At 33.8% G+C, this 27,930-nt stretch overlaps 1 protein-coding gene across 3 annotated transcripts in view; it reads left to right on the forward strand.

Moving 5' to 3' along the window:
• The window catches only part of CPLANE1 (ciliogenesis and planar polarity effector 1), a 57,429-nt gene that overhangs the window by 16,867 nt on the left and 12,632 nt on the right, over positions 1–27,930 (forward strand). For 2 of the 3 annotated variants that reach the window (XM_026087192.1, XM_026087193.1), the window contains exons 16-42: positions 649–822; positions 2,660–2,888; positions 3,131–3,270; positions 4,578–4,795; positions 5,096–5,260; positions 6,265–6,403; positions 6,825–6,934; positions 8,004–8,165; positions 8,326–8,434; positions 8,807–9,113; positions 9,534–10,473; positions 11,588–11,751; positions 13,229–13,362; positions 13,948–14,021; positions 14,977–15,059; positions 16,027–16,095; positions 18,104–18,296; positions 18,938–19,222; positions 19,418–20,173; positions 20,711–20,874; positions 21,387–21,516; positions 22,547–22,601; positions 23,743–23,847; positions 24,329–24,421; positions 25,768–25,874; positions 26,117–26,312; positions 26,581–26,825. In XM_026087192.1, coding sequence (XP_025942977.1) covers positions 649–822; positions 2,660–2,888; positions 3,131–3,270; positions 4,578–4,795; positions 5,096–5,260; positions 6,265–6,403; positions 6,825–6,934; positions 8,004–8,165; positions 8,326–8,434; positions 8,807–9,113; positions 9,534–10,473; positions 11,588–11,751; positions 13,229–13,362; positions 13,948–14,021; positions 14,977–15,059; positions 16,027–16,095; positions 18,104–18,296; positions 18,938–19,222; positions 19,418–20,173; positions 20,711–20,874; positions 21,387–21,516; positions 22,547–22,601; positions 23,743–23,847; positions 24,329–24,421; positions 25,768–25,874; positions 26,117–26,312; positions 26,581–26,825 — 5,546 coding nt within the window. Of the gene's footprint in view, positions 1–648; positions 823–2,659; positions 2,889–3,130; positions 3,271–4,577; positions 4,796–5,095; positions 5,261–6,264; positions 6,404–6,824; positions 6,935–8,003; positions 8,166–8,325; positions 8,435–8,806; positions 9,114–9,533; positions 10,474–11,587; positions 11,752–13,228; positions 13,363–13,947; positions 14,022–14,976; positions 15,060–16,026; positions 16,096–18,076; positions 18,297–18,937; positions 19,223–19,417; positions 20,174–20,710; positions 20,875–21,386; positions 21,517–22,546; positions 22,602–23,742; positions 23,848–24,328; positions 24,422–25,767; positions 25,875–26,116; positions 26,313–26,580; positions 26,826–27,930 lie in introns of all 3 variants that reach the window. The other variant, XM_026087191.1, reaches the window with a different exon arrangement.

Consider the following 27,930-nt stretch of genomic DNA (forward strand, 5'->3'; position numbering starts at 1 on the left):
ACACTATTCTTTTCTATTTATACTGGACAAGTCTGAAGTCTGTTTTCAGTGACCTTAGAAATCTTTTTCTGATCCTGATGTACTTTCAGTTGCAGTTATTGGAGTAGCTGTTCAGACAATGTTTTTTTATTGTGTAATTTATAGTGGAAGTGTGGGTTGATTAAATAATCTTGGGTTCACATCTGGTTGAGGAAAAGACTTTGGCTGAGGAAAATAAGGGGAAAATGGCATAATTTTATTTTATATTGATCTGTCTTATTATGATATGAGATAATGAAATAGCTGATTTAGGGTTGATCACCAATCCTAAATTGACACTGGAGTTTTTTGCAAATGCTTATATCCTTTTCCTGCTGAGTCAGAATATTGGGTCTGAATTTCCAAATTTAAACAGAGTTTTTGACTCATCTGATCTAAATTTGGAGATTAGGGGTCCATCTGTAGTCATTAGAAACCTAATATGAATGTCTTTAATACTATATGTAATTAATGAAAAAGATAAGTCCTGGAAGCTTGTCAAGAAGTTAAGTAATAACCTAGTTTGCTTGTTTAAAAGAAACATTTTATAAGCTGTAATTAAACATTCAAAGCATTCAAATTTAAAGTAATTTTCCTCCRAATGTTTTAATTTGACATCTATTTTTTTAGATACCAAGTATTCTCAGCATGAACTGTGGAGGATAACAGATGTTCATACTGAAGCAGCTATGGCTGTGATTCAATCCATGGCACGATTCATGGCCGCTTATTTCACAAATCAGCTGCTTTATATCCTTCCCCCACACAATGTTGACATCCTGCATCCACTTCACATCAAACCAGGTATTTTCTTACAAAGTAGTTTAATTTGCTGTGCTTAACTCTTATAAATTTTTCATCTATATATAAATGCTAAATATTATGCTTTAACTTTGTGATTTATGGTTTTCAACATTATTAATTGTAAAGATGAAATAACTTAGTTTTATCCAGATATTTTTGTTGAGGGCTGTGTGTGGTGTGTGTATGTGTGTGTGTGTTTGTAAGATGAGTATTTTGCATCTGTTGATTATTGAAAATATTTTGGTATTTAAAGCTAATATTTTAAGGAGCAACTGAATTATGTAATCCATACTGTAACATGAATTTTTTTTTTGTCCGCTTTTTTTGTGCTTTGAGACTAGTGATTTAAATTTGATATTCAAGGAAAAGAATGCATTTTTTTCACCAAATTGTGCAACAATATGATTTCACAGTTCTTGCACTACTTTTGCTTACACCTGTGGCTCTTATTCTGACTTTGATCATCCCAAAATGGGGAGAAAAATCAGTGCTTTAAAACTATTCAGACTGGACTGTGATGTGGAATGACCCAAACCAAAAATCCAGAAAAAAATATTTTTTGCTAGTTCAGTAAGAATCAGGCTCTTGGAAGCCAAAGTGCTTCAGACACCATAGTATCAGAGCAAGCTGATTTGTCATTGAACTCAAGTAGTACTTACAAGTTTAAGTCCTACCTTCAGCATTTTTCTGAGAATGGGCATTTATCACAGTGAGTGGTTTGTCTGTTTTCTGTAAGAAACTCTGTCTAAGGATTTCCCTTCATAGAAAATTTTTGGTTTCAGAGTTAATGATTGAAAGTGATTTAATGTCCACCGGCATAAAAAAAAGTGTTATATTAAAAGTATTTTAAGTATTTTAATACTAAGTTGGTATTGTAAAGTCAGATATTGCTCTATAATATTGACTTAATTTGATTGCTTAGATTTTCTAAAATTATCTGAATACATAGATTATTTTTAATATTCCTGGGCTGCAACAGGCACCAGTATGTATTTCTGCATGGTCTATCTGGATGTTTTAATCAGACAATTTTTCAGACACAGCCTAGAAAATAAGACCTTGATTTTGATACTTGCATTATTCAAAGATCCATGTACATAGTGAGTTTTTCAAAGAAAATTTATATTCCACAGGCAGGTTCAGTGTGAATATTTCCATTAATAATTAATAATGTCATTGCCTCAATAGCARCAGAAAGGATGGGGGAAGCAGGTTCACTCTGTAGAGTTCATGTTGATTAGCTATATTCTAGGTTTCCTGAACACTGAATGTACCTCTCTATGAAAACCAGGAAATAAAATGTTGGAAAAACAATTTAAACCTCAAGAAAAAAAAATACTAAATTTGTCTTTAACCTTAGTCTGCTCTCTTAAATAATGTGTTATTCTTTCCCCAAAATGCACTGTAGCTTTCTAACCTCCTGTACAATAAGGAGCCTAGCAAGTATACACAACATGGGTACAGTAGGAAAAATCTATTTCCTTTTTTCTCAAATGTACCCTCTGAAATATCACCAGCACATATAGCATACTCACAAGTATTCCATCAGTGTGATTAAATCTTTTAAGTAAGAATAACACACAAATCTTGCATATGCTTACATACCCCACATTACTAAGCAGAGAAATAGCCTGTTCTGAACTTAATATTGTATCATAGCATGAACTGCATCTACCTGCTGGCGATAAACTCTGTAGCACATCTCTAATAAAGCGCAATTGTACACTGAATTGAATCAGAAAGCAGTGTGAACAAAGTTTCATAGTATAAACTCTGGATTGCTTAAGTAGATCTGCATACTATAAGATGAATATTAAGATGTATTTTTGTGCCTCAGATGTATCTCCTCGTATTGTTCCCCTGCAACACTCCTTGGTTACCAGAGCTGTGAGAGACCAGAACCTTTCCTCTGTGTGGACGGCTGACTATGCTCTGGACTTGTTCTTTGTTGGTGGACTCGTGCCAGAGGCTGTGTGGCTGACACACAGGCTTGGGGACTGGAAACTGTCTGTTTCAATTGGTGTGGCCTACAATCTGTATTGTCAGAACTCTGACCAGTTCTCAAGGTAAATTGGGGCTTGGAATTAGTATAATACGTTTTGTTATTTAACTTTATTTGCATGAACTTTATTTTAAAAAGGCATATTCTTTGCTTCGAAAATTTGTATCTCCAAATCTTTCATAGTTGTAGGACCTAACACATTACAGTTAGTTACTGTTACTTACATTAATCATTTTACAGAGTTTGGTTAGATTCTCTATGGTTTTTACTTTGTTTTTAATGAACAGTTTCTTGGTACACTTTCAGATTGAAAAAGATGGAGTGTCATCTGCCGTTAAGCTTATCACCAGCACAGACTTTTCAGGAAAAGTTACATTCTTTGTTAGGACAACCAGTTACTTCTGAAACAGCAAATGAGGGAAGTATTAAATACAAACAGTTTACAGGTACATAAAATTATAAATAAAATTGTTTATTCTTCATGTTATATCACTCCATATTACATGTTATAAATTGCCTTAAAAAGAAACAAGTATCTCTTCTTCACCAGCATGTGTGTTACTATTATAATGTATGCAAATACTTTACCTTCTATGTACTTTTGGGTTTGGGCTTTTATCAGTCCAAAAATAGATCCTGTTATCATTCTTGTTTGGCAGTCTGGGGAGAACATTACAGCTTCATTCATGGCTTGCAACCAAAAGTTTTTCTTACACTGTGCTTTGTAATTTTTATAAGGCTGTATAATAGTCCCTTCTTTGTACTTATCAGATATAGTCAAGTAAGAGATTGACAGATGTTAACTTCATTTTGGAAGAACTGACACTTCATTAAGACAGAAACAACACCCTGAAATAAATCACACTTTTATTAAAATTAGTTACACAATGATGTTCTTTAATTTTTGCCTTTCCTTTACTGCTAAAATTTCCCCCCTAACTAGATCAACCTGTCCTTATTTTCATCTTACAGAAAGTTTACTGGTATAATCCCTATTCCTTACTCTTTTTTGTGTGTGTGTTTGGAAGCAGTATTTTAGTTGCCTGTCAGCATGTGGATGCCATGTTAATCCTTATCTAAGCCAGATTCCAAACACTATGTAGTTTCTTCTTTTGTACTCATTTCCAAGGATTTTGTTTTTAAAACACTCGCACACATGCAYGCACACACAATATATATCACCATTTATAAGTATAGAGGTACTGAAGAGACTTGGCAAAATAGATTATTTCAAGAAAAGCAGTAGGAGTACATATAGAAGCAGAGCACTATAGTAGTATATAAATTTCAAGAATCAATTGATGATGTGTATTAAAGGTCCTGCTACTTCTAGGAAATGAGAAGAAAATGAGATGATATATTTAAAAACAAACAAACAAAAAGCCACCATAATTCCCTGTCCTTGATCATGCTCACTGATAAAATAATTGTTATGGTCATTAATGACATGTACAATTTATGCCTGTTGGATGAGAATGATTTGCCAGAGCTTTATCCCAAACAAATGGTTGGCTGAAAAGTTCGACTCTCTGTCCAGAAAGGCAATAGTTTTTCCTTAATGTGGCAAAGTACTAAAATTAATTAAATATTATTTTCAATTGTGAGAAAACTTATCTTAAAGCAAGGCAGCAAGATGTTTAAATTGTAATAGATGAATGTGAATTATGATAAGAAAGCTTCATAATTTCAAAATGAAGGGCATGTATTAATTGAGTCAGTTAATTTATCAGTTTCTGTCCTTAATATTTTATAGATCCCATTGAAGAAGAAGATGCAAATGTTCTTTATAGTTCAGTGCAGGAGCTACTGAAAGCTGCTGTTATGGCAGATGCTGATATTCTCTCAGAGATGTTTCAGCTTTTGATGGATTCTGGCAAGGATCTTGGCAGAAAGCTGTGTGGTTTAGTTCCTGATGGGCTTTATCTTCCAGCACCACCATTGTACTGTCCTCAGCCAGCTTCTCTCAGTGAAGTAAGCATGTGTGGTAGGAGTTTTTCAGGTACTAGTTTGAATGTATTTATAAAATGATCTTGACCTATAGTCTGGTTCCTTGAAGTTTATTTTTTTTCTGTCTAATTTTTTTTTCCATGTTCACTTAAGTAGCACCAGACTGATAAGAAACTATGTATGCCTCTTTCCGTTTTTCCCATAAAGAATTGTGCTCTAAAGAGGATGAGGTGCAGAAATGGTATTTAAGTCAGATTCCTTATTGTTTATATCCTTTCTAATTTTTGGCCGTGTTGTTTTCTGCTTGGATTTTGCATTTTTCAGGAAGATTGCAATGATATTCTTCTAAAAATTGAGAGGGAAAGTCGTCAGAAAGTGTCAGGAGTTCTGCAGCGAATTATCTTGCTCTTTCGGGCTGCTCGTTGTTCCTGCCCTGCAGCACAGTGGTATATTGCACAACTGAAGAGGGCAAGAAAAGTTATGCAAAAAGTAAGCAATAAACTTGCTTATTTGTAACTTGATTATCACTAGTAGATATTACTGATTCGGGAGGCATTGCAGGATTATTCAGCCTCATCTTGATTCTGTTGATGTCAGGTGTTTTTTTTACATATCTTCGTCCATAGTTTTATACTCCATGTTCAGCTCTTTCAGGAAGCCAGAACCTAAAGATGCAGGGTGTCTACTTCATAAAAGTGTCTCCTTTTACATTTCTTTATGTACCTGCTTGATAAAGTACAAACTTACTTCTTTGTGAGGTCCACCATGTAAGTGCCTCCATTTGAAAGAAACAAGCTCATTTTAATTGGGAGGTAGAACTGCTATTACTGGAGGTGTGTTCCAGATCATTAAGGTTTGAATATGTAATAGAGAAGCTGATGCTCACTTACGGTAAAGCACAGGGCTTATGGGCCCTCTGGCACAGAGCTGGATCAGGAACTGCTCTGGCTGACAAATAGGTATTTACCTCTTTTTGCTCACTGCATGGCTACACAAACGCTTAATGCTGGCACAGGCATGTGGTGAGAAGTAGCAGCTGAAAGTGGAGGGGAAGCCAGTCTGCCTTAGGTGACAGCGGCCTGGACTGTGCTGGATTTAAGTGGCCACGTAACTGTAGGCTTAGTTTCTCTAATACATTATTGCTCAGATATTTCATGGTATGCGTGATTACCACGTAGACAAAAGCATTCTAGGTACCATAGCTCATACTAAACATATTCCTTTAAATTAATTTTTAGAATACTGAGTTGAAGAAAAAGGAAAGTAAGCTTAAGGGAATTCTACGGATCTTGACAATGTTCTGCTAATAACCGAGAGGCTTTACTTTAGTAGCGATATGTACAAAACTTCAATTGATTTGTTTTATTTCAATTTTGACATGTAAATGAAAGGCTGAATTAAATTTCTAATTTGTAGATACAGGTACAAATTGGTAAACTATATTTAAATAATTAAAATCTAGGAATTATTTTACTTTTTTGTTTTATCTATAGATTCGAATGAAAGGATCTCTGCCTTCACTGAGTCCATTTCCAGAGAGTTTGTTTCGTTATTCCAATTTCCCTACTGTATTCAATAGGCCAGCATCTTCTGGAGACCATCAGTTTGATGATATTTCCTGTAAAATTTTAGGTCTGTATGCAATAAAATAGACTAATTCATAGCTGAAAAAAACCACAAGAGAATCTGCAGATACAAAGAAACTCTAATTGGCCTGAAATGTTACACTGCAACATCTGCAGAAACACTTTCTGTTTCTAGCTTTTAATTCTGTTAGTTACCAGATTCTTAATCCAAAAGTTCCTGTTCTAGATTGTTTTTTGTTAGATCTGACAGATGTGAAAGGTGAACACTATGTGGGACACTAAGTGGAACACTGAGTGCAGAGCTCTAGCTGTGGGATACTATAGAAACATCAAGGATAAGGCTTTTTCTCTTTAATTACTGTTAAGATAAGTAATGTTAATTCCTTTCCTCAAGCTAGAAATCTCAAACTGTGTTATTTCATTTATTTAAATAGAACTTCTCACCACATTGCATGTTTCTCTTATAGGCTGCTTCAGAGAACTGTGTGCATTGTGTTGGATGTTTCATGTTCGTGAAAGATTATCGGAGAATTGTAGGCGGTACCAAGCTGCAAGAGAAAATATGAATAATCGTAAGGTAATTATGTTACTAATATAGTAAAGGTATATTGTAACAGCATAGAACTGTAAGATGAATTGTAAAGACTTGCTGTAATTTTGTGCTGAGGACTCTTATTTGCTTAGTAGGACAATATTAACATAGTGAAATAATGTGTAGCAAGTATATGATGCCACAGAATAATGCAGTTCATGTGAAGTACATCTTTCTAATGGTATTTCTGTTGGTCTTTGGCTTGGTATTTAACTTCGGTAATTAAATAGACATGCTGCCAGAACTGCCATATTTTCTGCATTTGTTATTTAGCTAAAGTATTTACTCCTTTTATATTTTTCTTCATTAAGTTATTTTGGGTGTTTCCTGACCCACGTATATTTAATGTACTATCTTTCTTTGCGTGGTGCAAGTTCTACGATCAAGGTTGGGTCTTTGGTATGTTCAAAAAAAAACAATGAAAGATGTTAAAATTTAATGATGTTTTCTCTATTTCTAAACTCATCAACTGATGTCAGAAGTCAAGGAAGAAGGAAGAAACTAGTGGCATATAATATTTGTTGTATTTCCTGTGACAGCGTGGATGTTGATTTTGTCCCATGTATATTAACTCTGCAGACCTCAGCAAAGAGTTGTTTCCTTTTAAAAATGAGTCCCAAATTTCTCTTCATCAGAAAAATCAAGCTTCAAATAAAAAAGATGGCTCTTTCAAATAGTATAATATTCTGATTTTTCTGTGCTTTTTGTGACAGTCAAATGCAAAACACTGACTGCTTCAAAATAAATTAATCCATGCTAAAGGCCTCTCAGCTGGCTTCATTATGTTGCCTCTAAGGAAGAGTTTATGATCCTCTTAAATCTTTAGGTTTTACTCTAAATGACTTCAAGTTGGCTCTTCAGCAGAGTGTTTTTCAAGTTATAGTCAGTTACAACCTTAATCCTATATCCTGGCAGTGTATTCTTTTCTCACTGGCAATTAACTTTCTATTTTCTATTAGCTAGGGAAGAATCATTAAAAATTAAAGTGTGTGAATAATTTAGCTGAAATTTATTGTTCGTACCAATTAATGTTTATATAGCAACTCCTTTTTAGGATCTTAAGGAGAATGAGTATGATGCCTCTACAGTTGAGCATTGTCTGAATGCAGTGGAATGGGCTTGTCGAATGCTTCCTTTCTGCAGGTTCATGAATGTTGAAGAATTAGTTCAAGATGTAATTTTGAGTCTTCTTGGAGAATTGCCACCAATCAAAAAGGTAAAAGAAACTAAAGCTAAAACAAAAGCAGTAGAGATTGTCTCAAGTTTTTCCTCTCCCTGTAAATGCTACCTTTCAGACTTTTTGGCGGTGCAAATTCTATTGGGATTAAAATTTACTTCTCTGTCAGTTACTTGAAAAGATACTTTATTTTGTGCAGGTGGCAGAAATTCTGGTAAAAGCGTTTCCTAATTCTGAAGATGTAAGGGTTCCGCTAAGAGATAAATATCATGCTCTTCAGCAGCAGCTCAGACACTGTATTGTTAAAGGTAACATGCATCCTTCTTCAGGAAATACTAAACGAACTTCCTTCCTTTTTTACCCTACTTATTGATTTACCTTACTTGTGACAATTCCATCTTTCATATCTCATGTAAAACAGTTATTGTAGCTTTCATTTGCGCAACTTTGAGAAAGTTTTGTGACAGATTGTGTTTTCTTTCTGATACGTCTGTACCAATAACAGAATATCATGACTTCAGAGTTGATGGTGTTTTTTCTCTTCATCACAGTTGCTGCAGTCTGCATTTCTTAATGACACATAATTTATGTTTATTTATAATTTATTCATGTCTTAATTAGAATAAGTCAAAACAGAGGAGTTTCCATTTAAAATCACTTGTCTCTCTTTCTTTGTTTAGGTCCCAATAGTGRAGAAATGATGCCTCATGTTATACAGGCTGCTGAAAAAGTGAGAGTGAAGGCCTTGAAACGTGTAATGAGGAACATAGGCCCCATTGAAATTAATATTTGGGAGCCAGCAGAAGAGGGAGCAGCAGATGATGAGGCACATGGTTATGACAGATTCTCATTAGGGACTAGTCTAAGCAGAAGCACACTTACTGATCTTGGAAATCCTCAGGTATATAGTGATGCTGAAACAGTAGATACACTTTCTGATGCTTTGCTTTCTGAAGAAGCAAGAGATCAAACACCTTCACCTCAAAGGTATGAAGAAACTGGCAACAGGAAGCTGTGAGATGGGGGAAAAGGTTTTCTTTTATTGTTCAAGTAGCTTTTTCACCAAATAGGATAATTGTCATTTATCAAATTACCTGTTACTAGAAGGCTTTAATCTTAGGACTGCCAATGTTATATCACTTACTATGCAATATCTGTTCATGAAGTTTAAATTATTAGCTATGATCAAATTCATATATGATACTGCTGAGTTACTGCCATGTGAGAGCTAGGTGTTTTGCATGTGATGATTTATTTGCCACCTAAAATTGTATTAATGTAAACTTGCTTTTGTTAGTTTCCAATTTTTAACAATAGAGAAAAAAGGAGGAGTAATGTTGCATTTATGTATTTTTTTTCGTGTAATTCTGGAGTTATCTATACTTCTGTTTGTTTGTTGTCTTATAGGGATAATGAACCTAAGAGAGGAGGAGAAATAAGTAGCAAGAATACTACCTGTACGATAAGAACTCTTAACTGGAAAACAAAACATAAAGAAAAAGTACATAGAAAGAACCTGCATAATCAGTGTCATTTGCCTGTAGTCGGTGCATGGGAATTTGAACGTGATGATGATGAATATGTTATTTTCTTAGAACTCTTTTTGAGTTATGTTCTTGAGAGAGACCTGATAAATTGCAGTGACCTTGGAATTCCATTTCTTACTAGCTTTTCTGGACTTCTTAGAGACCACGAATTAAACTCTCTCCTTTTTGATGTTCATACAACACTAAAACGTCGACAAGGCAAAACAGGAAGCCAAAGTGTGTTTAGAGCAGGGTCTTGCTATACTGTCACCCTGGCATCTAGCAATCCTGAAACAGTTTCTGTCCATAATGAAAACCAAAATGTTTTGGAAAATCAAGTGTCTGTTTCCATTGTACAGTCAACAGAATCACCAGAATCTTCTGAGCACAACTTAATGAAAGGACTTGATAAAGGATTATTTGGTTTAAAACACAAGTCAATTTACAGAGCTCAGGATGGTAGTCAAGGAGTAACTGTTGCACCAGCAAGCCAAGCCTTTCCCAACCATACTTTCTCTAGCTCACAAATTCCAGTCACTTCTAAATACATTTACAAAACTATTCATATGCTTGATATTGTACCAGGAGATGAAGTAGCTATAGAATTGATGGGTAAATTTAGCAATATAGCCAGATTGCTTGAGTGGATGATCAGATGGTCTGATAAAAGACTGCTCTGTGGTTCTAATAAACAAGACTCATTAGAGGAGAATCTCCCAATGATACATGTGAAAACCTCAGCAGCTGCTGTCCTTACTTCCTTATGGCTTTTAGAACAGCTGTACAATGATGGATCACAAGCAAGAAGTATAAAATTCAAGGTAAGAAAGAGGATGGGGAAGTGTCAGTGAAATGTGTGAGTTATTTATGCCAATAAAGAACATAATACATTATATCTTTTATTTCATAGTTGTGTTCTCAGTAAAACACAGTATTGAGTAATAGCTTTTCCTTTAGGGGTTGCTAAGAAAACGAAAACATTCCAGGAACACTGAAGTTCTGTAGGAAGATGTTGGATGGAGGTGAAAGTCCTCTTTAAAATCTAACTTGTTTATCTAGATACCACAGTACTTGAGCAAATGCTTAAATGTTAAATTATTGTATCTAGTTCTGGACATCATCTTTGAAAAAAGATAGAATTGGAGATAGCAGAATATGAAAAAACAAGATGATTAATCACAAAATATTTTCTCTGAGGAGACCTGAATTTTGATGTATTTGTCTTCAGAAGTCAGTACAGATGCAGTCAGACTGAAGTGTTGGTGAAAAGTGAGTTTTGAATTAACATTTTTAAACAGAATTGCAGAATGTGTGTTAATATAAAAGAAAAAATTCATCAGAAGAATATGATGCAGTGTTACTTTATATTTGGGGGCAGCTGGACCCTTTTTCCTCTATATCTGCTAAATTGAAAGGGGGTTTTTTTGAGAAGATTTTCCTCACAAATCAAGAGATTTTGTCTTGTTTTTGATTTGCATTTTCTGTTTTCTGACAAGTGTCACCTGTATTTTATTTACAACTTACTGCCAAAATGTTGTACATGTTTCTCATTATGCACAATTAGGTAAGTTTTTCTTTGCCTTTTAGACTGTCTTCAGTGATAATAATTTAGTAGTTTAAAACCAAGTTTTCTTAATGGTGCAGAAGGCCAAATATTTTTGTATTTCTTTGTATAGAGTATATTAAATTGTCACATATTAACAATGATAAGTGATATTTTATAATTCCTTCAGATAAGTCAAAGGACCCTTGCTTCACTTAGTGCAAAAAGGGGCAAAACTCAGCTTCTACAGGCAACTGTAAATCCAGAATTTCTCAGCTCTGTAATAGAGAAAATTATATGAAGTTAAGCATAAACATACCATATGAAATAACAGGTTTTTTATAAATATCAAGTAACTTTTTAAAAATGTTTTTCTTTTTTTCTTTTTATAGCATCCAGGTAATCAGTATTTGAAAGAATTTGCATCCCTATCAGAAGCACAACCTAAGATAGAGAAAGAAAGTAGCACAGATGAAGGCTGTTTTGCGTTGGCAGATCCTCCACTTGATGTCCAGAGTGTAAAACCCTGTGATGACCTCTGTGAAAGTGGTTTGGGGTAATTTTTTATTTTTAACCTAAGAACTCCAGTTGATCATAATTCCTCAGCTAAGCAGGACATCAGTATGAGAGTCCAACTATTGTGATATGCTATACACATTATTTATTTTGAATATAAAGCCAAATTCTGATTTCACGTACCTATCCTTTACAGCTGCTTGAAATAGGCTGTTACATTACTAGATGTTATTCCCAAAACATGATCTGTAGAAATTAAATATAACCTGTTCTTAAGTATCTGTATAAGTTAGTTATTCCACTGGAACGTTTAAGGTGTTCTTTTCTATACTGTGGTACCTGTTACCAACTTCATGAAAGCGAATCCAGATTTTTATCATGCCTCATAAAATTGCATGCCATTGTGTCTTCTCAAATAATCAACCAATTTTACAATACAAAATTTTCAGGAAATGCCAGGTATTAATGATTTTGGTGATTTTGTTCTGTGCTCATGTCACTTTTAATGACATTCAGAAAAAATCTTAGGCTCTCTCTTAAACACTGTTAGCATTAACAGTGTTGCAAGCTGGAAGTTTTGCATATTGTCACATCATTGTTATAAGACTTCACTTTTTATAGAAATTCAGGAGTGAGACCTAACATTACTCTTGAGATAAAGAAAAGGAGATAAAATATGACTCATCAACACACATAACCCTATTTAGAAAATGACGTAACATGCATAATGAAGTGATTTGTTTATAACATGATTTGTTTATAAATGTGATTGTTCATAAAGTTAGTAATGTGGAAATGGGATCAAGGTTTCTCTTATAATTGATATCAAGGTTCTCAGATAATTCAGATAAATTTCACCCTCTTCAGTGTAGTTTTCATTATGTTGAGATGAGAGTTCACAACATTTCTCCCCACCCCTGGATTTGTAATGTAGCTATGTTCACATATGTGCGTATGAGAAAAATAGGCGGAAAAGGGAGTGAATATTTGTTAATATCTTGAACTCCTCCAAAGATGGAGAGTCCACAGCATGAAGTGCTTTGTGATATTTCTTTACATCTCACACTCTGTAAGCAAAGAAACAAAAGATCTTTGGTATTAATATTCTAAGATACTGATGTGACTTCTCTGGCAACAGTATTTTTTAAACAAAGGAAGTTTCTGTGAGGGAGATGAGCATAATCTAAGCCAGATATTTTCAAATCCGTGGTGCAGATTTGGCTTTCCATTTTCTTTTTGGTAAATTGTATGTGTTGGTTACGTTTTCCAGGATACAGCCCATCTGAAACACTGGACCATTACTGTTAATAAAAATATTACAGCTATACCAAAAAAAGTTAATCTTGGTTTAAATGAAATTCAGAGATTAATTTTATGTGAGCGCTGATTATATCCCACCAGTACTTATGCTACAATTATACACTAGCCTGCGATCTGGGAAGAACAGTATACTCCTACTAAATCAGATAGTTACCTTTTTTCTATTTTTAATTACCTTTTGTAATTCCAATTACCAGAATGTCTACAAAGTCGAATTATTTTAAGAAGGAAATTAATCATGAGAATTATTCTGTACCTCATATGATTGAAGATCTTAATGAAGAGGGACCATTTCTTCAGGAGGAGTTAGATGCAACATCAGAAAGTGAAGGTTTGTTTTTATGCTATATCCTTTTAATATGGTCTGACCTATTAAGTAATAAGAATTTTGCCTGAGTAGGATTATATGTTCCTCTTTTTGTTTTGTTTGCCCTTTGTTTTATTTAATCAGAAATGGAAGAAAGCTTTTGTTGTTCTGTTGAAATTACTATTTTATCAGTTTTAGATTCTAGTTTAATTTTATACATTTGCTTTCTCAGTACTTTTTCTGATCACTTGTGCATTTATGTAACTTTTTTTGGTATAGAGATTTGGTATAGAGACTTTCATTACAAAATATTCATGAAGGCTATGTAAAATATGATTTGAAAATTGTAAGAGTTGAGTGTGCTCAAGAAGTGAGTTAAATTTATCATATTCCCACTCTGAAAACTTAAGATAGTTTCAGAGAATAAGCTTTGTTTCTTCTGGCACATGTGTCATCTACTAGTAATAATATGCATTTTGAATTTGCTGAAAGGTCTTTCAACCCCTTTTTTCCTCTTCGGGGGAAAAGTGGACGAATATGAGCAGTTCATCACATAACAATGCTGTATGTAATGTAGTTTGCTGATTTATAACTGTGTTTGTTTCGCAGAGGAGCCATTTGAAATTCCAAAAAGCTCTAATAGCTCTGTCAGAATCAAGCCTGTAGAACATGAAAGAGGAAAGGCAAGTTATCATCTTGCATAGAACTTATCCCTACTTAAATCCATGATAAAAGTCACAAGTAATTCAACAATAGTAAAACTAGATCTGCTGTGAGCACTTCTGAAAAACTGATTCAATATCTGTAAAACTAAATGTGTATATGCCTATATAAACAATATATAAAAATACATTATAATATATATGGTATTATATATATAAATATATGTGGTTATAAAGGCACGTATACATACACAAGTTGTCACAGTGTGATTAAGTAATGACTCTACTACTTGTTTGTTTGCTTATTTTTAAGTTAAATGTATAAAGCTCCTCCTATCTGAAAACTTAGTCTGGTTCTGTAAGTGAGCTGCCTTCTCATGCGTCATCTTCAGTCATAAGTCTCTCTTCTTTGAGATTGGCTATGGGTTATTATATTGAAATGTGAACTTCAATAACATTAGTTTACTTCCCTGTGGTACTCTAGATTCAGTGTAGTTAATAGGATTAGAAATAGTAAATGCATTGTGGTCTTCAATTCTACAATGCATTTTGCTTCAAAGCAGTGAATCTGTGTGATGTGTAAAACCCTGTGTTTGTTTCAGTTTCTTAATTTTTAATTAGTTTGTTCATAATACGGTTGTTTCCATGTTTTGGTCCTTAGCGTGACGGTATGAGATTAGCAGAGTGTAATTCAAGGGCACTATATGGATACAAATTAAAAAAAAAAACCAACAAACCACAACTCATTATTATGACTTTTAAAAAAATTGCTCAGATTAAACATTAGGATTTCTTCTGTTTTTCTATATGTCTAGCTGTCCTCTGAAAAGTAGGTTATTTAGATTAATTTTCCATTAGAATTTTTTTGAGTGACTGGTGCAATGTTTGCCATTAGCTATTAGAATAATACTTTATTGAAGCAGAAGGGTAACAGTGTAAAAATATACAAGTTCAGATCCATATTTTTATATTCCAGCCCATCCCCATTTCAGATGTAGAATGTCCACAGGAAGACCAAAGAGTGGAAAAATCGGAGAAAAGAAAGGCTGAACAGAATGGGTGAGAGATTGTTTGTTGTTGTTTTACTTTCTCTGTTAACTTTGTTTAGAAAGTTAAGTGGTTTTATTGATTATTGAAATTCAGTCTAGTCTCTGTGGGTTCTCCCTATTGTTTATAACAACAAACTCATAGTTTGAAACAGAATTTCAGTCACCTTCTATTTCACATGTACTCTAACATATTTTAAATAGCTTACCAAGGTACTGGGTGGATAAGAGGTTATATTTCATTTTAATGATAGAAAAATGTCAACTTATTATTTCAGTTAGCTTTCTTCTTGAATCCACCTAATTTGTTTGTATTGATAAAACCTTCTCCCCTGATATACAGTGTCCTCAGTGTCATGATATTTAGAAAGTCTTACTAATTGTGATAGCATATAAGTAAATACTGCTGTGTATGTGTAATGTTTGTTAAAAATGGCCTAATTTTAGAAAGACTTTTCTACTATTTTAAGCTGATATATTTTTGTTTTGAAAGAAACAAAAATGACTGCACATAACATGCCCCTCAGAGGTTTCTTTAGTTTTTCTTTTTTAGGAATGCAGATTGTAATCATATTAACAGTATTGCTTTAACTGAATTTTCTCTTCTCAGATCAAACTCTCTATTTCCTGCTGTTTGTGTAAACAGCCAGAACCTATTCATTGCTTTTGTTTGAGTCAGTTTCTCATTGCTAGGGAGACAAAACAAGAATGTCAATATTTGCAGCTCAAATTGCAGTGTAATGCAGTAATAGAAGAAATTATCAGTATAGCTCTGAATAAATTAGGTGGCTTTCAGATAATTTATCTTATGCTTTAATTATAATATTTTTTTCAGAAGGATTTATGTGTGTATGTGTGTACACACATGCACATATACATACATGTGTATGTATATTTATTTATAAAAATATAAAATGAAGATAAGTAGCATAGCAAATTATTGTAATATTTGCAATACTCATATTTTTCTTTCTTTATAGCATGACTGAGACGGTTACTAGTATCATTCCTCATTCACTCTATTTAGAACAAGATGCGGAAGTTCTCAGGTAAGAAAAACCTGTAATGTTTTATGTGGGCTGCTCCTTTTAAATCTTCAGTGTTAAGTGACATTATATATAGATTTAATCATTTACAACAGATTACAAAATACTTGCAACTATAGTGTATGTACCTGCAGATTGTACTACTAAATAGCCTTTCCTCAAACCTCTTTGTGCTGTAATCCTTGAAGGTCATGTATTCTCACAGGCTGTCCAGAATATCATATGAATCAAACATGTTAAACTAGCAATTCAGAGCTACTGAATTTCAAGAGGAGTGGCACTCCTGTTTCCTGGTTCCAAACTGAATCATGACAGCTCTAACATTAAAAAGGACATTATGAACTGCTTTCCTTTACATAAAAAAAGAACAGTTGCTTTCTATAGATGTTTATAACCCTCTCAGTAAAAGTAGTTGAACTAGATAGTCCCAATATCATTGCTATATTTTAGTTCTGATTATAATTCACAGAAGACATACAGTGTTGTTATTTTCCTCTATAGCATGGTTATTGTTTTTATAATCACTCACTTCCCCACAAAAAAAAGACCACCGTTACGTTTGTAAGGCCCTCTGGAATGCTTTAGGTTGTAAATCTTTCATGAAAGATAGCTGTAATTAAATACTCATCTGAACAATATTTAAAGATACTTTGAGGTAGGCTTTTTAGGTGCCCTTTTCCATGTTTGTACTTCTAATGCATGCATTTTTAATATTACAATGCTTTTATTATTATAATTATATAATATTACTATAGAATGTATATTAAGTTACATAAAAGACAGCATTATAATTATAAACTTATATTCATAATACTTCTGTAAAATTATAAAAATGTCCAGCAGCAACTGCTATATAGGAATATTATGCATATGTTTGTGTGTATAAATAGGGAGAAAGTTGGAATTGGAAAGAGGGATGAGAGTCAGTCTCAGGCTTTGGCTTCTGGAGCAATCTTCTGTACTATGAGTTATTTCAGTTTAGAGAAAGATTTGAAGTGTACATGCCTTCAGATATCATTTGTCTTGTCTCTAGTCTCATTTCCTTCTCCAGTTTTCCGTGTCAACTTAAAAAAAAMCAAAAAACTTCAAATTTAACTCTTCACGCCATTCTAATTGTCTTCCAAGTGATTTCCTGTACATCTTCACACCTATTAAATATGCAAAACCTTTTCAGTGTTACCCATCAGCCATTGCTTTACACTTTTATTTCTTGGTATGCTTTGCGGCCGTCCTGTTCAGTTGTGAAGAGTTCTCCAAAGGTTGCCTGTACTCCTAGGAATATCAGCATCTCTCTTGAAGATCTCTCTTGAGAGAGTTGTCTTTTGGGTCAAGTTTTAATAATATCGATGAAGCCCTTTTATTTCTTTATAATGTCATGTAAATTCCGACCCTTTTACATCATTTAAGTACTTTATTTACTTGAGTTAACAATCTTTACCTTCTGTAAGATCTAATTATTTCTAGGAGTAATCAGAAAATTCAATATATTGCATGATCTGGAGCATGTTATTTTAATGCTAAAAATTGCTTTCTGATCTGAAATTTCTTTTTTTTTAATTTCTAAATAGACAAATGTACATTTAATTATTTAAGTGAAAGTAATTCTGCCATCTCTCTTAGGTCAGCTAATAATGTCCTTGTCAATTTTCCCTCAGCTTTCGGTTTTATGACTAACTAGCCCTCTTTCTGTCACAGCATCATCTTCTGCCTATATTTCTAGCAAAGGTAATGTTTCAGGAAATTTCTTGACTAAAAAAATCAGACAGGTCTTGCTTCTTTACTATTGTTTTTGTTTCAGTGTATTAGGGATTACAAGAAAAAATATTTCTTACAGGCTTTCCAATGAAGATTATGCTGTGTTAGCTATTAAATTGTCCTTGTAAATTAATTATGCTTTTTAAAAAATGCAAATGCCTTTAAAATTTACTGGGTTGATTTAAGACRACCTAGTATAGGTTTTCTGAACTCAGAATGTCTTTAATAGTTTTGTTCTTTTCCTTCTGTTCTTAAGTAATAGAGAGATTTCTGTAAGTGATAGTCAGCCTTCTCTGACTGCTGTGTCAAACATGTCAAGCGTTGCCTCCAGTGCTTCCCTTTGCACAAAAAAGCAAGAAGTCAAGAAGCAAGTCCCTACAGAAGAGAAACTGAGCACATCAGAAACTGTCAGGCAGATGTTCCAAGATGAAATGCTTAAATTAGTGCAGGTGAGGGCAGTTCATTGTTGAAAATAATGTATGCAGTCTAAACTATGTTATTTAAAACAACCACTAGGAAAAGTTACTGGTTTTAAGGTATTCTGTGATTGGTTGTGGCTGACAGAGATTTCCGGTTCTAGATAACTACTGAGAAAATGTATTTTAGATTTAACACATGCTTTTGACTCAATAAAATGAATGATAAAATAACAAAAGTTTGAGTGTATTTTAGGTTGCATAACTCAGTTTGCTCCATTTGTATAGATTAGGAAAGATTCTGAAGCTGTAATGACTTTGTAGCTATACTAGAAATTCATTTTTATTAGTATATTTAAACTATTCTATGTGGGCTTAGGTTTCCTTAAACTTCACTGAAAAAAAGTAAAGGAATATATCTGCCTTTAGCATAACTTGTCTATGGGCAGGTATTTATGTCTCATAAAAGAAATTCCAGTTCAATAAACAACCACACAAATAAATTATCCTGGAAACTTTGGGATGTTGTTTGTTTTGGCACCTATATTAACAAGATTATCAACAGCTATAAAACAGTAATTTTTGCCAAGACCTGTGTTAAAGCTTTTCACAGTGTTAACTCTGTGTGTGTGTGTGTGTGTGTGTGTGTGTGTGTGTGTGTGTGTGTATCCTAGCTACAGCAAATCAACTTCATGAGCTTAATGCAAATAGTGCAGTCATCCTTTGCCAACCTGCCAAATGTGCAGCAGATTTTGCAACAGTCTCAATCTGTTCGTCTGGAAGGAAGCCAACCTTCACACACTGCAAAAGGCGGTGACTCTGAAAAATCTTCGTGTTCTGCAAATGCTTCTCTAAAAACACAGCTGCTCATTCAAGAAGATAAAGGAAAATCTGCTGAGATCTCTAATTTTCAACCAAAAAATAGTTTAAGAGATGAAAGCAACAATGGCCATACTGAAGTAGGTATAACAAAGTGTTATTTATGAATAATAATCTCTATATCTGATATGTTATCCTATCTGTTAAATTGGGAAATGGTTTTGTAGCGATTATCTTAGGCAGAAAAGAATTTATAGCATTTTTGTGCGTATTTAGTATGTGGTTTCTATTTCAATGTACCTGTAAATGCTGTTTTGTTTGCTTTTCATATTTAGAATCATCCAGATGCGAATGTTTCTTTAAGCCTATTAGAGAACCACTCCATTGTAACAGGATTTATTCCACCACCATCTCAAAACTTACCTTCTCCAGCACCTGCTAAACCACTTCATCTCTTAGCTCCTCCCTCAATTGTTCAGAAAACACCCAAGCTTATCCCTACTGAAAAAAAAATAAATTACTCAAATGGATTTCCTTTGCTTAAACTTGAATCAGGTTATCATTTCAAACCACCATATTTACATCCAATAGAAATTTCACCAGCTTTTGCTAGACCACCCCCAGTGCCACGAGTAGCTTGGAGTTCATCGGATTCTTTATGGAACCTTCAATCATCACATACACCAAGAAAACGGAGCAAGTCAACAGCACGTTTGAATGCGAGTAGGTATGACCCCAAGATCCTAAGGCAAATATATGAGAAAGAGAAAAGATGGGCAGAAACTGTACATAAGGGACCTCACAGAACTCTAAATCTAGATCAGTATGAAGGACAGCAAGAAGTTTCATCTCAGCAGCAGTTCTCTGAGAATGTGAATACGGACAAAGCACTGATCACTGAGAAGATGGCTAGTATTCCACTACTACATTTGCAGCTTGATCCTGTACCTAAACTTCTGCCAGTTATAAGACAGCCAATCACTACTACTTTAATACCTGTTAAACCTGTAAAAAAGGAGACTGACTTCAGAGGAACAGTACAGCACACAGGAATAGCATTGCTCCATGCTGATTTACCTCGAAAAGAGAAGGTAATGGATTTGATGTGTGGTGTTTTTTTTTTAAGGTTGCAGGGTTTTTTTCCAGTTTCACAGTTTCTTATTCATCAAAAATAAGTTAATGCTTCCAGATTATGGAATTTGGAAGTGTTCAGCACAGCAACCAGAAGAGATCTGGAATGAAGGTACCTTGTATTGGTGTGTCAATATGAGGCAGGAGGGCAGGCTTGGAAATGTTTGTAACAACCTTAGATTGATTCCACGTTCCGTAGTTGATCAACATTCAATGAATTAGTGCTGCATGCATAAAGAAGCTACTAACCAAAATTACTGGTAGTGATTTATAAAAATGTATAAAATACCAAGAAATAAGAAAAAATGATTAAAAATAGTGCTGTTTTTACAGAAATGTAAATGCATACAATGTAAATATTTACAGACATACAAAGAAAGCTATAATAAATCCTTTTTGTGATAAGGACAGAAATGGAATTTTAAAAATTGCACCACCACCACCCCAGTCTGCTTTATCACTGTTTCATTTTTGGTTTGCTCTGTGAATGCTTTCAGGTACCAACGCTCATTCCACTTCAAAATCTCATTGCATTTGAGCAACACCACGAGCATCGTACTGTGCCCAATGCTTCCACTGGACAGGATCAAGCTGAACCTATCCAGTTACTAAAAACTGACATTGAACCATTTAAAGCAAGTCATGTGCAGAACAGAAAAAGGCAAGCCAAACTTTTAAAATGGGTCTTAATTTTGAAAGACTCACTGGTAACCTACACCTTATACCTTTGAAATCAGTGGGAGGGTTTACAATAGCTTCAAAGGAAGTGGGATTGGATGTAATTTTGTTTGAGAAGGTTAGCATAGAAAATGTTAGTAAAGACACAGCAGAAGCAATATAGCACTAGAGCATCAAGGGCTTTTGCTTTTACCAGGAGAATAGGAAGAACATTCAAGGGGAAATGTTTTCAAGGAGCTATTGCTTTTATAAGGTGCTACTACAAATGATCATCTTTGCAACTAGGAGACAATTTTTCATATCTGTATGTGTGGTTCAAAGTGCGTTTGTTGTCTCCTGACTATTTGCTATGTCCTATTTCTGAAATGATTTGCTGGTTACCTTTATTTCAGTCTGTATCTCTTAATAGTAATTTTCATTACAAAACAATGATAGATATTTCTACTGCTAAAATGCAGATTGTTTTTTTTTAATTTGTAATTAATGTGTTGACAGACAAAAGAGGCGTGAAGAGAAACAAATGAAAGAGGAGGAGGAAAAGAAGAAACCAGGTGTGACCTTCCGCCCCGATGACTCCATCATCAGTATTAGTGATAAAGAGATGGTTGATACATTGGAGATGGGGGTATAAAAATAACTTTTCCCTTGCTTTTTTCCGTTCAGACATTAACAGGGACATAACAAGGAAGCAAACTGTAAACCAAAACAGTCACATCTTTTCCAGGTTCTCCCTAGAAACAGTATATATCTTTCATTAGTATACTTGCATTTCCTGTAAACAGGAGATTTATAATGGAAAATAGATTCCAAGTTTGCTTTTTGTTTCTTTGTATGAATGTGTAAGATAGGAGATAACTTCTGCCTTACTGATACAAATCTTGTAAAACTGGGACATGAACTTGTGTGTTTTCTTAGGATGTTTGTCTGTGTGTACATTTAAAATGTGAATGTATATGCAAACACTAACAGCTAGAGAAAATTTTTAGCCTAGCAGTAATTCTAGGACAGATGTTCCAGGCTTTATTCTTTTCACATGACTAAATGACTATTTAAGAGGCAGCATGGGGAGCAAGAGGTCTCAGTTCATCTCAGCTGCTTGACTGAGACTGAGGAACCCTTCCTCATTTGAGTTTTGACTTGCACACTTTTTCTGTTTGTTTGCTTAGGCCTTTTTAACATCTTTTAACATCTTTGAGAGTTATCCTTGCCAGTACCAGATTTAAAGCCAGGGTGTTCACTACCCAGAATAGCAGCCTCTATTTCTGGACATACTTTCTTTGAGATTTTCCCAATCCAGCACAGCAGATGGAGAGCCTCATCATTGCTGGGAGATGCTAATTATGATACAGCAGAGGTAGCATGTTTCATACACTCAAAGAAGAATGAGAAATTTTTATAGTGTTACTGTCACTTCCAGTTTACTAGGGATCCCCCTCAAGATATATAATGGGAAAGAATGATGCATACTCAGTAATTCCACTAAGTAGGAAAGGATGAGCACAATAAAAAAAGGGGATAGAAAAGGTATAATGATTTTTTTTTTTAATTGCCACTCAAAGGAAATATATTGGAAAGTTAACAGCATCAAGAAATCCTGTAATTGTGATTAAATTTCTTTTTTTTTTTTTTTAAGATTATTCTTTTTTTCTTATTAGGATCAACAAGCAAAATCTAACTCTTACCTTGGAGGTGATTTCTTCATTTCACTGGGTAAGTACAAGTATTTTTAATACTTGTGGTTCTTAAAATAAATTGAGCAGAAGTTTTTTTAAATATCAAAGGAAAATCCTATAGTAACACAACATCAAGATGTAGTAACTCAAAATTGTAGTCTGTGAAAATACAAACTACAACATCATGGCTTATGGGATCTTTCCCCAGAAAATTAGGAAATCTTTTCAGGATACACAACATAAGTTCTCTTTTGGGACAGTTATTTTTTTGAGATTGGTAGGGAGAGAGCTGTAGGCACATTTAAGGTCTCATATCCATTGTGTGTAAATTCAGAATAATTCCACTATGTTAAGCTTCCTTTAAAGTGGTAATCTTATAATTATTTATATACAGTATAGACAATAGACTTTATAATGGAAAATAGATTCCAAGTTTGCTTTTTGTTTTTTCTATAGACAATAGAAGAGAATAAGAGTGTGTTGGGTAAATTTCAGTAACTATGGTTCACAGAGATTGTGGTTCATGTGATTGATCAGAAGAACATTGTAAATGTTTTCAAATTTTAAATCAATATTTTATGTGTTTTACTCTTCCAATTTTATTTGCATGCATATGCTAATTACACAAAACTTAAAAGCTGTTATATTAACTTTTAACATAATCTTTCTAGCTTGCAAAAAGAGCACGCCCATAGAAAGACTTTTCTTCTTTCTATTACATTAATTCAGCACTATATTTAGTCTTACTAGAGGAAGAAAAAGGATCCCATTCTCTGAAATTGGTCATTGGAGAAATATTGCCTTGCAAAGCCATATAAAAATAGTAAAAAGAAAGCAAAGATATACATAGTACAAATATTTACCCCTTTTAAAATATGAAACAAATTGCAGTTGTACAATGTATTAAAATGTTTTGTTTAAAAATTACAAATCCAAACTCAGCCTTGATTTTAACTTTATAATTTTCAGTAGTTGCATTTGTTTGCACGAGATAGGTAGTGCAAAACTTTTCTCAGTATCATTCATAAAGTATATTTAGTGAAATGTTAAAATTTTCTGTCAGAAATGGAAATAAAAATATTTTTAGAGCCTTTAGTTTTGGGCTAGAAATATATGAAAGCAGTGATTTTAATTCTTCGATTCATTATAGATAACTATTGCATGTTACCACATTTTAGACACAGTAGGAGACGCAATCACTACTTCAACAGACTTGCATTACATGGCTTCTACAAGAAAAAAACCTGCAGAAACTCAAGATGCAAGTACAAATACTGATCCGGGTAAGTGCTGCCTGTCTGGGCTACTGCAACCTGTTATTTCCAGCATTGCTTCTTGTTAATTGCAGTATTTGGTCAGTTCCCAAAATGGAGTCACTTTTTAGAGGGAAAACCAGTTTGTGGTGCTGTAACTTTTTGTTTCAAAAAAAGTATTAAAATACAAGATATCAGAATACAAATTATAAAGTATTAGCTAAAATTAATTGTAAAATTTAAAAAAACTATTGATGCAGTTATTTAAGAGGATCCATAAGCTGTCTGTGAGTCAAACCTGCTGTGCGTTTTCTCGGAAGCTCCTTTTAACCTGATTTTATCCAAATAGATTTTAGACACTGTTTCACATGTGTCTGAAATTGCTTTCATATCTCTTCCCCCAAAATTTCTTTTGATAATAAGCTGAAAAATCAGAAACTTATTCAAATGATGTTTAGTGTCTTACCTTTCCTTAGATTCATCCATTTTAATTTTCTTTTTTCTCATCAAGAGCTCAAATCATATCAGGATGTTGGAACTAGTGCTGGAAATGTGGTTTCTGAAGTTGGAAAAAATCAGTCAGTCATGCCAGTTCCTGTGCCAGGTGTGGCTTCTGTCTTTCTCTATTTTGTTTATGAATTTAAAAATTTTTTTTGTACATGAAGTAGCTTAATGCAGGGTATAGATAAAACAATTTATCCTATTTCTTCTTGAAACATAATATGAAATAATAACAATATTGTATATGAAAAATTTGGCTGTGTGTATTTTTTTTTTTATATATATATATAGTGCAGTGGACCCATACTTTTTGTATGTCAGTATTAGGAGATATATTTGTGGATTTTAGCTTGTTTTCTTAAGGATTTTATTGTCCGTAAGCTTACACTCAAAATAATTTTTTTTAGTAATTTCCTTAAGCTGACAGCAGACAAACGAGAGGCCAGAACTGATATCCTCAGAGATGCTAATTCTGAGGAACAACGTAGTCGTTTTGCAATGTGTGTGTGGTGGTAGAAGCCTGGGCAGCCTGCATGTGTGGTGGCAGCCTGGCAGCACGCTTGCTGCTCCAGACTCACTGCAGTGTTGCTCAGTCTTGCAGAACTGGGGTTACTTTAGACCAAAAGGATTGAGCAATGGGGTGTTAAAACAAAGATCACAACTCCACATGAAATCAGGGTCTATTAGGTCAGCTGACAATAGTTTTCCATGTATCTTTTAAGTTGTTTAATAGTGATATGTTTAAGTAGCAATGTTTCATTCTTAGACGAGAGTTTTCTTCCTAATCAGTCATCTTTTGGTTTAGTTTGTAGAATACAAAATACAAAGTAAATGTGGGGTGGGGTAAAATGGATGATTTATTTTGTTTTGGCCTTTTGTACTCCCATTTTCAAATCCTTGCTAAACTGTACTACTTAGGATTTGTTACTTAAGTATTTTCCCTATGCTAGCACATGAGCATTCTTTACAAGTAATTTTTCCTTTCTTTTAATGTTTGACAGCATTGCTTCATTTGGAAGATTGTTTTACTATACTGTATACTTCTTTGCAAATGGTTTACCAAAGATTTTTCTAGCAAAATACTACATTTATTTTGACCAAGTCAAGACATGTTTTGTTTTTTTTGTTTTTTTTTGTTTTTTGCTATTTAGAACTGATTTGGAAATGATTAGCAGTTTATACTGTAGCATGTTGCTTTGGTTTTGCTCTTTTGAATATTTTTTTACTGATTTATCACAAAAATGAGGAATAATTAAATAGTAATAGATTTTGTTATATACAAACATTAAAGAAACCTGTTAAGCTACATTGTTTATCCTTATTTTTAAAAATTGCTGGTCAAAACTTTTCTCATCATTTAGAGAATACAGACCTGTTTCCAAACAGTTTGTTTAAAGTTTCAGGGTTTTTACTGTAAATATAATTCTGACCATTATTCTTTTCCTGTAGAATCATTAAGTGTCCCTGAGATGTTACCACAAGACATGTATTTAAACCTCCCCACTGAGGAGAATGAGACACATTTACCACCCTCTTTGTCTGATGCACCTGATGTGGTTAGTGATCCAATGTATATAAGGTTAAAATACACTTAAAATATGCTGTTTGTGTCTTATCACATGAATTTTGATTCTTCATATCTGGATGACTCAGTTCTATAATACTGCAGAAAAAAATTGCAGTCTTGGAAACAAAAAGTCTCAACTCAAAGTGGTAAGACGTAAGCACAGGAAATGATTAATAATGTACTACTCAGGACATATATTGTATAATTCTTCATGATCTTGTTCTTGTTTAGAGTGGACATGAATATATCAATGTGATTGACATTGAACAAAGTGACCTACTTAAGGTTTTGCCCGTCATACCTGAATCTGTAGAAGAGACAGTTACTACACAGCGAAATGAGGAGTTTGAAATTTCATCTTCTGCAAAACTTCATCACATGGCAAATTCTGTTACTAGTACACCTCCTGAGGGGTTTCAGAAGAAAGGTAAAACCATCTTTTTTTTTAAAAAAAGGCTATATATTTTGAAAATAGTATCTTTGCCTCCCACAGAAAAACTCATAGCCTTACCCCCACTCACCTCCTCCTTCTTTAGTCTTATTGATCAAAACATTTATACTTTTAACTTTTTTTGTGATGATTCCTACCTGCTAAAACATAACATTACATATAATAAGCTATGCCTACTTACTATCAGTACTTAAATGTTTGCACTTTGTTCTGATATATTGGTGCACTCTTTTTTTATTTCAAGACAATCATCTCAAAAATGTGTCAATCCAAGTGCAAAAGGAAGATGAAAAGTTCGATTCTGCTACAGGTGGTGTGACTTGGAATATAGTACGTGAGGATGCCAGACCTTTTCATTCTTCAGGGCTACTAGCCAAAGTAATTGGCAAAGAATACTTTTCCACAAAGTTGCAGGAAATGGATATACAGCTACAGACACTTCAGAACATAGCAGAAAATATGGAGAAGGATTTCAGCAATACCAAGCAGGTGAGTTCAGGCTGCTAACCATTGTGGCCGAAATTGTTCCTATTTCCTCTTTAAACTAAAGACAAAATTTGGATTTTGGAATGATGTGTTTTCAGCCTTGCTTATTATATGTTGAGAGAGAGAATAATGCCCAGTTCTTTCACATTTCGTGCTGGATCTGTTGGCCCTCATGGTTACTTAGAGCAGGCCAAATGCTGGCCAGATTGGCAACATTCTTACTGAATGGGCTGAATATATGTAATTTCCCTAGAACTGGTAGGCTGGAATGACCCAAAACTTCAGGCTGAGCAAGAGATCTTTTTGGCAAAGATTTCTGCCATTTTGCTTCTGCAGAACWTTATGTTACTATTTCTGGGACCTGTTACCATTTATCTCATAAAATATTTGTATTTTTGGCGTTTTTATAAATCTAAATATATAAATAAAAATAAACGTRTTTTGGACATAGTGCATTCGGATGACCTTATACGTAATTCAAGAATTACTATTTTTTAAGTCGTGACAAAAATCTGGTAAATTAAAAATTGGCAACAGAATCTGGCCTCTTAATGCTGTGTTTAGTTTCCTGAAAACTTCAGGTGTGGTTGACTTCACATGTATGTGAAATGGGGAATGTTCATAATATGTCTTCATATTACTTTGAAATTTTAATGAAGTTTAGAACACAATGGGAGTGACTTTTCTAAACATGAGCCAATAGGTTCTGATTTTACCTATCTGGTATAAAAATTTTTTTATTAGCACACTAAAAAAAGTCAGTTTCCAGTTCCTGGAGAACTGGCTTTATACTGAATGAATTCAGTATCACTTTGTGTAATTCTGCAGCATCTACTTTTTATATAATAATTCAAAATGATAATGTCCATTTTTGCCTGCCCTCCCAAGTATTCACAGAAATGTAAGGACCTCAGTGTGTCACCTGCAAACATTTATTGCACTGAGCTAGATCACTTAATCACTTATATCATTCCTCCAGGTGATTATCAAATCTGATTTTTTAAAAAGCATTCAGTGAAAAAACCTTGCATGTCCTCTCTTTGTTCCAGCATTTCGCTGCATTTAGGTTTAAAAACTTCTGAATATCTAGCCTASATCCTGTTCACTG

This window comes from Apteryx rowi, unplaced genomic scaffold (genome assembly GCF_003343035.1).
Source record: "Apteryx rowi isolate R43461 unplaced genomic scaffold, aptRow1 scaffold_71, whole genome shotgun sequence".
NCBI classification, from domain to species: Eukaryota; Metazoa; Chordata; class Aves; order Apterygiformes; family Apterygidae; genus Apteryx; species Apteryx rowi.